At 43.1% G+C, this 13,211-nt stretch overlaps 1 protein-coding gene across 3 annotated transcripts in view; it reads left to right on the forward strand.

The window, feature by feature from the left end:
- The window catches only part of DZIP1 (DAZ interacting zinc finger protein 1), a 46,672-nt gene extending 34,279 nt beyond the window's left edge, over positions 1–12,393 (forward strand). For all 3 annotated transcript variants that reach the window (XM_032402746.1, XM_032402748.1, XM_032402747.1), the window contains 8 exons: positions 3,036–3,178; positions 3,618–3,780; positions 4,234–4,366; positions 4,955–5,008; positions 6,822–7,015; positions 8,747–8,877; positions 9,875–10,049; positions 11,350–12,393. In XM_032402746.1, coding sequence (XP_032258637.1) covers positions 3,036–3,178; positions 3,618–3,780; positions 4,234–4,366; positions 4,955–5,008; positions 6,822–7,015; positions 8,747–8,877; positions 9,875–10,049; positions 11,350–11,426 — 1,070 coding nt within the window. In that variant the 3' untranslated portion in view covers positions 11,427–12,393. The remainder of the gene's footprint in view (positions 1–3,035; positions 3,179–3,617; positions 3,781–4,233; positions 4,367–4,954; positions 5,009–6,821; positions 7,016–8,746; positions 8,878–9,874; positions 10,050–11,349) is intronic.
- The last annotated feature ends 818 nt before the right edge of the window (positions 12,394–13,211 follow it).

The raw sequence follows: 13,211 nt of genomic DNA on the forward strand, positions 1-13,211 counted from the left end.
TTCTTCTACCCAGACCACGTAAGGTGTGAGTTTGGGATCACGGGCAGCGAACACCATCGTTGGTTATTGCCGCATGCGGGGAACCAGATTGGGAAAGAAAATAACCCTTTCCGTGTATTCGGACACAGCTGTGGTTGCAGAGAGGAGAGGGCCGAGGGCCGCCAGACAGGCCTGAGTCCCAGGCACACTGTTACATAAGCCAGTGACCCAGCGAAACTTTCAATGCCTCCGTGGAGCCAGCATGCCGGCGGCAGATTAATTGCCATCAATAAATTCCTCAGCTGGGCTAACACTTTGCAGTTGACGCCTGGACAGCTAACTTTTGGCAGTGGTTTGCAAAGCACGGTGGCTGTCACCCAGAAGTATGCATGCACGCGTACTTACATGCATGACCACTTCTGCGTCCTTACGGTTTTGACAGTCCCGGAAAGGCATATTCAACCCTTGCTATGGGATGTTAGAATGTGGGCCAGCAGGGGTCTTAGAGGCCATTTCATTGTTCAGGAACTTGAAACACAGGGGGATTGGGAGCTTACTCCAAGTCGTTGAGCTTAATTCGTGACAGGGCTGGAACTCCGGTCCAGGTTTTCAGCTTTCCAGAGTTTACCGCAGAGAACAAAGGGACAGAGGCAGGCTGGTCCAGGACTAGCGGGGTGCCTTTCCCTCTCTGGTTTTAGTGTTCTCATGTGAAAAATGAGAGGATTGATTCCTAGATGATGACGTCCCTTCTGACCCAGAAATTCCGTTTTGGGTTTTGTTTTTTACTCTTCGCTTTGTGCTGTAATTATTTGCTCACCAAAAATGGTACGTTGTATGTCTGATAGAAATGATCATTTGTGTGCGCTGTTGTGCATTGGGCTACCTGCCTGGGAAAGTTTTGTCTTTGACTAAAATCTTCTGTTGTGATAGGCTTTCCAGTGATTAATTCCACCATTACATTAAAAACTTTCTTTTTCTTTTTCCTGTCCATTCTACATTCTTTCTCGCTTCCCCCAGCCAGCCCCAGCCTTGTTAAGAGTCCTTCCTACCAAGAGTTTTCGCCTTATCCATAAAGGAATCTAAAGCAAGCATCAACATAGAAAGTGAATTTGAGGACAGAGGGGATATGTTTAATTTGCAGTCATTTTGGGAAACTTGGTCATCAGAAGGAGCTTATCATCAGGGTTGAGGGTGAACCCAACCCAATCAGCAAACAAATTCAGTTCGCTTGACCCGGGTCCTGGAGCAGACAGAGCCTGGAGCCTCTCTGTCTGTGCTTCCGTGTAGTTCCTTTTATACCCTGGGTCCTGGCCCGAAAATTCCCTTGGGTAAACAGGGCGGGAGGTGTGTCTTTTTCTGTGGTAGCACCATGACTCCCAGGCAATCTCTCGGTACCTCTTCATGTTGTTCACCCTAGATAGTTTTCTACACCTGATGGCCAGCTAGCCGCCAAAGCCCATGACATGGCCACAGCTGCAGCTAAGCCCTCTAGATTTTGATGTATTGTTCCTAGGACAGAAGTGCTTTTTTTTTTTTTAAAGATTTTATTTATTTACTTATTTGAAAGAGAGAGAGCGAGAGTGTGAGCTGGGTGGGGGTGGGGTGGGGAGGAGCATGAGGGAGAGGGACAAGCAGACTCTGCACTGAGGGCAGAGCCAATGCTGGGCTCCATCCCATTACCCTGAGATCATGACCTGAGCCAAAATCAAGAGTCAGACGCCCAACCAACTGAGCCACCCAGGGGCCCCCAGAAGTGTTTTTTTTTTTTTTAAGGTGGCTCCAGAATATTGGAAAACATTGGTGAGAAAGCAGCATGAATGCTGAGAATCAAAAATTTAAGATTACTTCTGATTTTTACTAATACAAAATCTTACAAAATTTTATAATTTCAGTTTCGCAAACTGAAGTACCAAATTATAGAACAGCATTACCATGCAGGACTTTTCCTCTTATTTAATGTACACGCAGTAATTTGACTACTTTTGCCCTCAGCAGAAGTGTTGATTCATGAACAGAAATACAATTTACTGCTGGAGTTGAATGAGGGTTTAGAGAATGTCTGAGACATTGGGGCATTTTGTTGTGGATCTTCTGCTGTGGGTCCCTAAAACTCCCATCTACTGGGGTGGGTGAGGCCGGGCCTCAAAATACCATAGCTCCCTGCAGCCCCAGACCTACTCGGCGTGGGCACTCAGCACCACCCTTGTTGGGTGAAACGCCCCTGTTCGGAGAATAGACTCCAAAATGACAGCACTGTTGTGTTCTCCCACATCTGGCTTTGGACCTTCACTAAGAGTCTGAACAGCCCCCGATGGAACCTCTTCCATCAAGCCCTGCCTCCGCTTTGACGTAGGACTCCGATCTTCAGGGTCATGTAGTCATGCGCCTTCTCCAAATTCTCTTGAATGCCACATTTTTTAGTGGGGGAATGAAAGAGGAACAGGGAAGGAAAAGTTAGGAGAATCTGGCTGGTTATTTTTCCTTTGCTTTTAATTATAGGTGGTTTTAAACAGAATATACTTTTCCTAAGACTCTTTGTTAACCTCTTTTTCATTTTGGTAAATATTTTGGGAGGGATAATGTCACATTTTGAAATTTTAGATAAATTTTTACTGAATTTATTAAATCAAAACTTAATTATTCAATATAAATGGGGCTTCAAAAAAATGATACATAAATTCTAATAATTTAGGTGAGATGAATTCTTCAGAAAGTAGTAAAATAATTTTAGGATGAACCATTGAACTTCTAAAGAATTCATTTTTTCTACTGTGCTTCTGCAGAGACATTTCTCTTGCGTTATTCATCTAGTAATGATTCAGTTAAGGGGTCAAGAAAGAGTCTTTAAAGACACCGAAGTTTTGAGGCCAACTTTAAGGTAGTTTTAAAAGTTGTGATACTTCAGCATCATATATTGAGCGGAATGATTAAACAATTCCAAAACCTTATCACATTACAAAATGCTTACTTGCTGTTTAAAAGTGGTGTTTTGCCATTTTCTGCTTAGAGCTTTTATGTATTTAACTTTTTAACACACTTTGTAAACCTTATTTCAGGAAGGGAGAATGAACAGAAATTAAATCACAACAAGATCCACTTAAGGAAAGCTTTGAAGAGTAACCCCTCCCTCATGAAGGAAATAAGGAGTGTCTTGGAGCAGAGTTTGCTAGAGAAACTGGAAACCTTTGGGATTAATGCGGTAAGCTCCTTCATTTCAGGAACATTCACTGGTTGTGTTGTATTTTGTTTTCTCAATAGGAAAGGATCAGAGGAGAGAAGGCATGTCCGTTCTGTCCTTGTGCACTCATTCTGTCCTGATGGCCCAGCTTGCATTGTTGGTCAGTCTCTCACACACACACACACACACACACACACACACACACACACCCCTCTGTGCATTCGGTCCTGGCACTCACAGCCTAGCACCACTGACGAGTCCCATGCACTCAATGCACACCCCCTCTATGTCCCACTGCTCTGGGAGCTCCTCTTGAGGCCAGAATAATGTGTTATATGTCGGGGCGTCCCCTCCCTCGCATGCAGCAGTGAGGACAAAAGGTTGGCACAATTTATGCCGACAAATGCTCATGAAATGAAGAATGTCCCAGGCTAATAAGCTTAACATTTTATTGCTTCAGGATATACGTGGAATTCCAAGCGATCACTTCAGTAGGGTGCTAAGAACTGTGGAATCAGCGAGACATGAACGAGAAAGACAAATACCCAACATTCAGAAAATTCGAGAATTCCTTGAAGATGAGGTCAGCTGTAAAATTGAGGAGAGAACCTTACTGTCCTCAGGTAAGCCCGTCATTGGCTGCCATTTCATTTCTGCACGTAGGAACGGAAGTCTTGTTGCCTTTCAAATGGTTTGCAAACTTTGGAACTTCATTGGCAAGTCTCATACTGTTTGGACCATTATATGTTGCGTCTTGGGCTTTATTTTAATATTAAAAAATGCCTGGGGCACCTGGGTGGCTCATTTGGTTGAGCGTCCAACTCTTGGTTTTGGCTCCCACGTCGGGCTCCATGCTCAGCGTGCATATTCTCGCTTCCTCTGCCCCTTCCTCTGCTCTCACTCACGCTCTTTCTCTAAAATAAATAAATCTTAAAAAAAAAAGCCTGTCGTGTGGACTCTAGAGCCAAGAGCTTGTTGGTTTCAAGTGCCAGTGTAGACAGTATTGTATTTTCTTGTGCTTTTCACTTGCTGATGACGAAGACAATGGAGACTCATGAATGAAAATGCTCTTCCAGATAAGTACAGTGCTCCTCCTCAAGTGGATACCCTTTCAAATGGAGAAATACCCAAGGCGGTACAGCTTCCTCCCAGAAGCAGACAGCTGATAAGACAAAGACCTGTTTTTACCGATAGGACGTCTGTCCCAAAGTAAGTCTTTTCGACCCTAAAATGTTTGTATTCATGGTTATCCCAGTCGGCTTGGGCTGCTATAACAAAACACCACGGACCGCGTGGCCTGAACAACAGAGAGCTATTTTCTCACACTTCTTGAGATTGGACGTCTGAAAGCAGCACGACGTATGGTCGAGTTCTGGTGACAGCTTGCTTCCAGGCTGGTAGACGGTCACCTTCTCACTGGGTCCCCACGTGGAAGGGAGAGAGAGAGGTCTGATCCCTCTTCCTCTTCTTAAAAGGACACTAATCCCTTTATGGGGGCCCCACCCTCATGACCTCAAATAAACGTAATTACCTCCCAAAGGCCCAACCTCCAGAGAGCATCCCCTGGGGGGTTAAGGCTTCAATATGTGGATTTTAGGGCGATGCAGACATTCAACCCACAGCAATGTCCGACCCAGCAGAGCGTCACGCTTACAGTTCCTACCAGCCTGTCATTGGTACCAGCCCATCTCTTGCTGCTTATCCTCTTTAACAAATGTTCACCCATTCCATAGAAATTTATATTAAGTTATATTATTCACTTGTGCCACTTAGAAATCGTTTTCTTTTGTGTTTTAGAATTAAGAAAAATATCACAGAAGATCATTTTCCCAGAAAATCTTCAACTATTACGTGAGTACTTGGGAGTGGGGAGAGGACGTTTAAAAAGGTCTTTCCCCTGAACATTCGTTTTGTTGTAAATTAGTATGTGCACTGCGATTAACTAAAACTCTAATTATTAAACATCACAACTAATTTGTCACTCCTTTGTGACATGTCTTTGTTTCTTTATCAGATTTACTGTAAGTCAAAAGCATTTATCACCTTGTGGCCCCCACTAAGAAGTGGGACCGCTGCCCCATGTCATTTCCATTATTCCCCACCGTGTCCCGTAATTTTCAATAAGCACGGTGAATTAAGTGAATGATGTTGTCTTTTAGTGGCTGGATCCTGGATAGTGTAGTCAGATGATATCGTGGTGGGCTTGCCCCTTGTAGAAGTCAATAATGGCCCTAGAACTTACTGTCTTGGGCCCTCTTAGGATACTGAGGATCCTAGCTCCGTCACTCATGAACTGTGTGTTACTGATTCACTTGCTTACCTGTTTAGGCCTGTTTTCTTATCTGTTCAATGGGGGTAAAGCTGCTGTTTTCACAGGATAGTTCTACAGATTAAGAATATATGAAAAGGGGTTTGGGGGTGCCTGCCTGGCTCAGTCGGTAGAGCAAGCAACTCTTGATCTCAGGGTCATGAGTTCAAGCCCCACATTGGGCATGGAGCCTACTTAAAAAAAAAAGTAAAATAAAAATTAAAATCTTTATATTTTGAAAAGAAAAGGGCTTGGCCTCAGGGCTTGGCACTTAATGGGGACTTAATAAATTATAGGTACATTATTGTTATTAATTATAAGTAAAACTGATTTTATCATAACTGAATTTTATCAACTTTTTCTGGAGATATTAATGCTATAAATATCTCTTCTTGAGGCATTGCGTATATATAGTAGAGACGATATAAATTATGTATATAGTAGGGACAGTATAAATAGAATATAATAGAGGCAATAAAATGATTTACCCTTCAAAAGCATTTTCCGTGTACAAAGTCTCCTAGGAGCCTTATTTCATGGGACATGGTATGACTGAACATTGTCTGGAATTTAAGTGCTCAAAGGATGTTCTTGAATGAACGAACACTGCTCTGAACTTCTCACTTTATTTTTTAAAATTTTTTTAATTTTTCTTTTTTAATTGTGGTAAAAAAACACTCACCCAACAGTTTCCAAGTGTACATAATGTTGTCGGCCATATGTGCATTATGCCTAGACAATTCCTTTTTTTAAAAATTTTTTTTAATTAAAAAAATTTTTTTAATTTAAATTCTAGTTGGTTAACATAACAGTGCAATATTGGTTTCAGGAGTAGAATCCAGTGATTCATCACTTCCATACAACACCCAGTGCTCATTGCAACAAGTGCCCTCCTTAATGCCCATCCCCCATCGAGCCCTCCCCCACCCACTTTAAAATGGGGTGCTAATTCATGTGATGAAGCAAATGGGATTGTGTATGTAAAAGCACTTCATCAAGTGCAGTGTAGAGGTAACTTATAAGTAATGACGCTATTTTATTTTATTTATTTATTTTTAAAAAATATTTTATTTATTTGACAGAGAGAGACACAGTGAGAAAGGGAACACAAGCAGGGGGAGTGGGAGAGGGAGAAGCAGGCTTCCCTGTGGAGCAGGGAGCCCGATGCGGGGCTCGATCCCAGGACCCTGGGATCATGACCTGAGCCGATGGCAGATGCTTAACGACTGAGCCACCCAGGCGCCCCTGTAATGACGCTATTTTAAAAGATGGAGTAGTTTTACTACAGAAAAGATTTCTTTCCCCCAAATCCCGAAAGGCAACACCAGTGCCCTGCGTGGGTTTTCATTTGTTTAGGACGCCTCCATTCAGTTCGGAGGAGGAACTGGACGGTGATGACCTCATGCAGGCCTGCGCATCCCCAGACTTTCTTCCTGTGCAGCCCTCCGAAAGCAACAAGAGCGGCTTTGGGAAGAACATTGTCAAAAGCGACGCTGACTGGACCGAGGGAAGTGAAACTGAGGACTCCGACATTTCTCCCAAGCCCACAGGTGAGCTCTGGCCATTGAAAGTCCTTCTGGAAAGTTTGTTTAGGACAGTGGTCCCCAACTGGGGGCCCCAAGCACTGGGAGGCAGAGCTGGGAAAGTGCTCACGGAAAGGACCGGGCTAACCCAAAAGCCGATGCTGCCTAAGGAAGATGCACAGGCTTAGCAACTCACTGATGCTCAGGTGGAAGGAGAGGAAGCAGGTGGGAGATGCCTGGGTGTATTTGTTTCCTGGGGCTGTTGGAACAAAGTACCACACACCTCGTGGCTTAAAACAGAAATTTATTGTCTGCATCCCAGAAGCTAGAAGGCCAAAATCAAGGGTGGCAAGCTTGGGTCTTTGTGAGGGCCATGAGGGAAAGATCTGGTCTAAGCTTCTGTCCTTGGCTTGTAGCTGACCATCACCCTCCCCCCAGTCATGCGTCTCTGTCCCAGTTTCCCATTTTTATAAGGACACCAGTCATACTGGATCCGGGCCCACCCTAACGAACTCACTTTAATTTGATGACCTCTTTAAAGGCCTTATCTCCAAATAAGGGCACATTCTGAGATATCGGGGGTGCGAACATCATCGTATGAACATCAACCCATACACTGGGCATCTGTAAGAATGGATATTCTCATACACGGTACTGCCTTGGGAGATGGGGCAATTCTACAGGAACATAAGATCCAAGCGTGCGACTGCTGATCATTTGCTGAAGAGAAGTGGGGCTTAAGGGTCATTTCTTGAAAAAGCTATTCAGCTTCTAAAACTAATGATGTAATGTGTGGTGATTAACATAACAATAAAAATTTAAAAAAAGAAATTCAGCTTAATGCAGTTTAAAAATTATATATTTTAAACATATCAGATATAATTAATTTATTAATTATGTTATATATTATTACATATAATATATATTATAATTATTGTATACATTTTATGTTCATGTTACATATAATTATGTAAGATATAACTAATCCATTTTAAAATACTATTGTTTTTGAAAATACCCACATGAATATTCCACTCCTACAGACTGCCTCACTGAAGTTAAAGCTTCTTTTATTTTTTATTTTTTATTTAAGAGAGAATGAGAGAGAGCACATGAGAGGGGGGAGGGTCAGAGGGAGAAGCAGACTCCCTGCCGAGCAGGGAGCCTGATGCGGGACTCGATCCAGGGACTCCAGGATCATGACCTGAGCCGAAGGCAGTCGCTTAACCAACTGAGCCACGCAGGCGCCCTGAAGTTAAAGTTTCTGACCACAGCTTGAATGAGACCATCCTTCTTTGATATAAAATGAACATTTTCAGGCGCCCGGGTGGCTCAGTCATTAAGCGTCTGCCTTCGGCTCAGGTCATGATCCCAGGGTCCTGGGATCGAGCCCCATGTCGGGCTCCCTGCTCGGAGGGAAGCCTACTTCTCCTTCTCCTTCTGCCCCTCCACCCCACTCATGCTCTCTGTCACTCACTCTCTCTCAAATAAATGAATAAAATCTTTTAAAAAAATAAAATAAAATGAATATTTTCTTGCTTCTGGTCTAGGAGATCATGATTTTTCTAAAAGGAGTTATACATGTATTAATGTAACTTTTTTCAATCCCCAACATACATAAATTGATTTTAATTTAATAAATATGATTATTCACAAAGCTTAGACTCTTTCCAAGTCGCTTGTTCAGGTTATTTTGGAATCGAAGAAAGATAACAATTTTTTTTTTGAAATTGTACCTATTTTCTGTTGGTCATCCAGGAACCTCCATTAAAACACTGACTGAAAAAGTTGAAAAGACGGTTTCAAATCACAGAAACGTGACTAAGCCAGTTGGTGGAATTAATGTTGCTGAGGCGTTCATCAAAAAAGAATTCAAAGAAGAACTAAAGGTGAAATCACTCTTGCTTTCTGTTTTAAACATGCACAGAGAAAGTCATCTTTTAACGAATATACCTTAATAAATTGTACTTTTTGTAGTGAAATATAAAACACATATTTAGGACAGTAGCGGTTGAGATTTGCACCATATCTTGTTTGCAGCATCATTGCATTTCTTTCCTTTCCGTAGAGAATCAAAGATACCGGAATGACAGCGGGTAAGAAGGCATCGTGTGCTTATCAGGCTTGATAGGTTTCCAACCTCCTGTCACGTGTCTGGCTGACGCATGCAAGCATTAGATAGTTGGCACACAGATGCTTGTGACCGGCCAGAACCTGGGGTAAGATAGGGACTCGTCAGGGTTCAGCCCGGCTTGGGAGCTGGAGTGGGTGGAGAAATGCATCTGAGAGACGAGAGCAGAGCCCGGGCACCCTAACACCCTAACACCTTCCGAGCGGTTCCAACCGCCGGGACATCGAAGTGTTTCTGTGCATGGAGAACTCTTGCTGTATTTCTGGGTGCAGCTCATCTGTGTTGACCGGGTCTCCCAGTAGTGGTCACCATTTTCTTAGCTTTGACTCCTCTTGTTCATCTGTGGGCGCAGTAGGAACGCGTGCTCCTTTCAGTTGGGCCCTGGTGTGACGTCACCGGCAGCTCAAGGTCAGATTATCCCAGAGGTAAGAGCTCCTACTTGCGGAGCAGCCTGACTTTACTGCTACAACGTAGTGTGTCTGGGATTTTTCTAAATTCGTGGCTGGTAGAGTAGGTAGGAAATGTGTACATTTCCGTGGCAAGAAACAAAGAGGTGGTTCCATCTGCCTACAAAACACAGATTTCCAAGTCCGCTTCCTTGCCCTCCAGAAATGACCAGACGGGGAATCTCTGAGATTCCCCAACATCGGATCATTCGGTGTCAGCGGCTCAGGCTAGCCAACAAAATGACCGACGGACGCCAACATGCACTGCGTGTTTAAGAAACCCTCATTGCTCTCCATGTTTTCTCTCAGTGTGCGGATGTGGAGGATGATGACTGGGACATATCCTCCATAGAGGAGGAAAGATCTCTGGGGAAGAAAACTGGGAGAGAACAGAGGGAACCTCTACCTGTGAAGAATGAGTCAAATTCTACTCAAGTGCCAAGCGCCTGGGGTGCGTCTCATCCGAAGGGGCCAAAAGGAGAAGGTTCGTGGCTTTAGTGTCTTGACAGTCCATTTTCCAGTTATTTGTTTCATCTTTATAAATATCTAATGAAGCTATGTTAATATATCATCAGACAGAAACGCTGTTGGTATAATAAATACCTTGACGCTTTCACAACGCACACGATATAACAAATACCGTGTGCTTTGTGCACATTTATTCCCCTTTAAAGTCCTTTAATCTGTGTATATTTATTTAATTTGGACCTAGTCTTTAAATTGTAATATTATTTTTGAAAATGCCCATGCAAATATTCTCTTCATGCAGATGCCTCGCAGAAATTAAAATTTCTGCTCTTACACCTGAATGGGGCCATTCTTCTGGCAGTCTTCCTTCGTTAATCTCTTTACACATTAAATGTTTCTCTTTATTTTCTTTGAAGAAAGATTTCTCTTGCAACATTATAGCCAGTGGGATGAATTACAGATGAAACCCGGAGTTGACATTGTTCCTGGCTGAGTCCTAGGGTCTGGCCAGGTTGTCCAGAAGGGCTTGTCAGGGCCTCTCCCCCCAGCTGCAGCGTCCGTCCTCGGGTCTGTGTGGCGCCCCGAGTTCCACCACATCTCTCAGTAGTAGGTCAGACTACAGTTTCCAGACTCATCAACTTTAGACATGAACTGTTGATGTCCTGCTAAGACAGATAGGGGTGTGGCTCATTTCCCGCACTCACGACACCTCTCATTGACCCCCGTTGGGTCTTTTTGTGCCCCCATCTGTACTTCAAATTAATACGTGCAAACCTAGCTGTCCTTCCCATTTTCAGCAGGATCTCTCGCCACCTCACTTTGTAAGATGAGCCATTGCTGTCTGCCCTCCAAGTCACCTTTCCTCTCCTCCAGAATGTGAGCCGTGTCTTTACTTCTACACGGTGCCCGCCACTAGGTTATCTGTGCTTCATATTAAAGCCCATCAATCCTAGAAAACCCCTATTTACCATTCAGCTCCTACTTGGCCTATTATACTTTTATTCTCCTTTCTTTACACCTGTCAGTCAGAGTCAGTAACAACAGAACGTTACTGAGCATGGTTAAGGATCCTGGCCCTGTGCTGAATGAAGGGAAGGAGAGATGCCAAGTGGAAGCCTCTAGACAAGGGCCCCTGATGGTATCCTGGAGATGTGGCCATTTCGTGGTCAGATTGCACTTGTACCTTCCTCCACAGCCTGTGGGAGCTGGGGGCCTGCGGATCAGCCAACAGACCTGGACACTGAGCGATAGGGGATTTTTACAGACTTGTCTGATCGTTGAAGCTCCTCTTCCTCCTTCTGTCTCTCCCTCCACAGGACTTCAAGATGAATCCAGCACGCTGAAAAGCAGCTTAGTAACTGTGACTGATTGGAGCGACTCTTCAGATGTATAACCACAGCCTCAGAGTCAGAAGGTGCAGATGCCAACGGGATTCCAGTAATCTGCCCACAAGATTCTAGCGCTCCTGCCTTACGTATTTCCCACAATAACAAGGAAGCTGATTCAGAGAACAAGGGTCTCTTTAACAGCACCTAATTCAGTATTGAAAAACAAATTGTCAACAGTATTTTGAAGCATATAGAGGGTGTTTAAGACTTCTGCTGCTTAAAATTAATATGTCATTTTAAGTCATAAAAAGTTTTTTCTTCAGAACGGTACTCTAGTGTTTAAGTGTATTTTTTCAACTAATTTTTAAGTGAATTTTTTTTAAACTTACAGGTTTTGGTTTGAATTAAAAACTTTTTTTTTTATATCTTTCTTATGTGCGTTATCACACTGGAAGTGTTTTATTATAAAATTCTGTTAGTATGCTTAAACTTGAATTAGTGAAATCAATGAAATCTTAAGAGTAGATTGGTTATTTTTCATATAGAAATAAGTTTAGAATTATAAAAATATAGCTAGGCCCATATTAAATACCTTTTCCAGAAGTATGTGTATCATACGCCGCTTTGAGCTGTTGTAAGCATGTTGTATTAAACAATTATTTTAGAACATTACCATTTCTGCAGTATAATCTTTGCCTTGGATATTTTATGAATAAAATGTAGCTGTTTTCAATCAGAATCTGAATAGAAAAGATTGAGTCATTACTGAATTCATATGTGTATGTGGGGTTTTTTTTCACTTTCTTCAAATGCCCAACCCATATTATAAAATACCTCAAAACTAATTAGTTCTGTTCTTAATTGTCAATGGTCAGAAAGTTCATATAAACTGTTTTTTGCATTTTTTTATACTTTGTGGTACTATCTGTACTCCTGTTTCCAAAAAAAAGTAACATTTTAACTAATAGTCTGTTGGGTTTTGGATCTCTCTTCAATTTGCCAGTCTTTCAAGTAAAGGCCTCCATTACATCATCGTGACTGTGGCTGAGTTACTAAGGATGGGTTCTGAGCTAACCTCACCTTGTTGGGGGTTAGGCTTGCCCTGTGAGCTGGGCCACACAACATCCTGATCTGAAGTCACAACAATTTATGTTTCTGCCCCCAAGGGTCCTTTTCACTTGTCCACTTGCACCCTTTCAAGCACTTCCCACAGGGGCCATTTTATGGAAACGCACTCACCTTCCATGTAAGAGCTTTAATAAACGCCAAATCAAATCTCCATACAGGGGGACAGAGATACGCAACACACCAAAGCCACACCGTGCCCAAGAAGGCACACGGGCCACTGTGCTCATTCGGTCACTTTTTCAACAGATATTTATTGAACTACGTGGGTGTATTTTGCTTTTTTTTAAGATTTTATTTATTTGAGAGAGAGCGAGCTCGAGTGCACAAGCAGTGGGGAGGAGCAGAGAAGAGAGGGAAAAGCAGGCTCCCCGCAGAGGAGGAGCAGGGAGCCTGACGCAGGACCCTATCCCAGGACCCTGAGATCACCACCCGAGCCGAAGGCAGACGCCCAACCGACTGAGCCACCCAGGCACCCCTATTTTGCTTTTTTAACATGCATAGTTCATTTAATCAGAACAACTCTGGGACACAGTGAATATCATAACCTCATCCTGAAGATGTGAGAAATGGAGAATTAAGTAACTTGCCAAAAGCCATACGACTTGAAAGTGACAAGAGCAGGCTTTACCCCGGTCTCTAAGCTCCCCGTCTTCACTCCTGACGGAAAGGGGAGGGGAAATGGGATGAACTGCTACACAAACCCAGTATTTAAATTGAGTTGG

Source organism: Phoca vitulina, unplaced genomic scaffold (genome assembly GCF_004348235.1).
Source record: "Phoca vitulina isolate PV1807 unplaced genomic scaffold, GSC_HSeal_1.0 scaffold5, whole genome shotgun sequence".
In the NCBI taxonomy this organism is placed as follows: domain Eukaryota; kingdom Metazoa; phylum Chordata; class Mammalia; order Carnivora; family Phocidae; genus Phoca; species Phoca vitulina.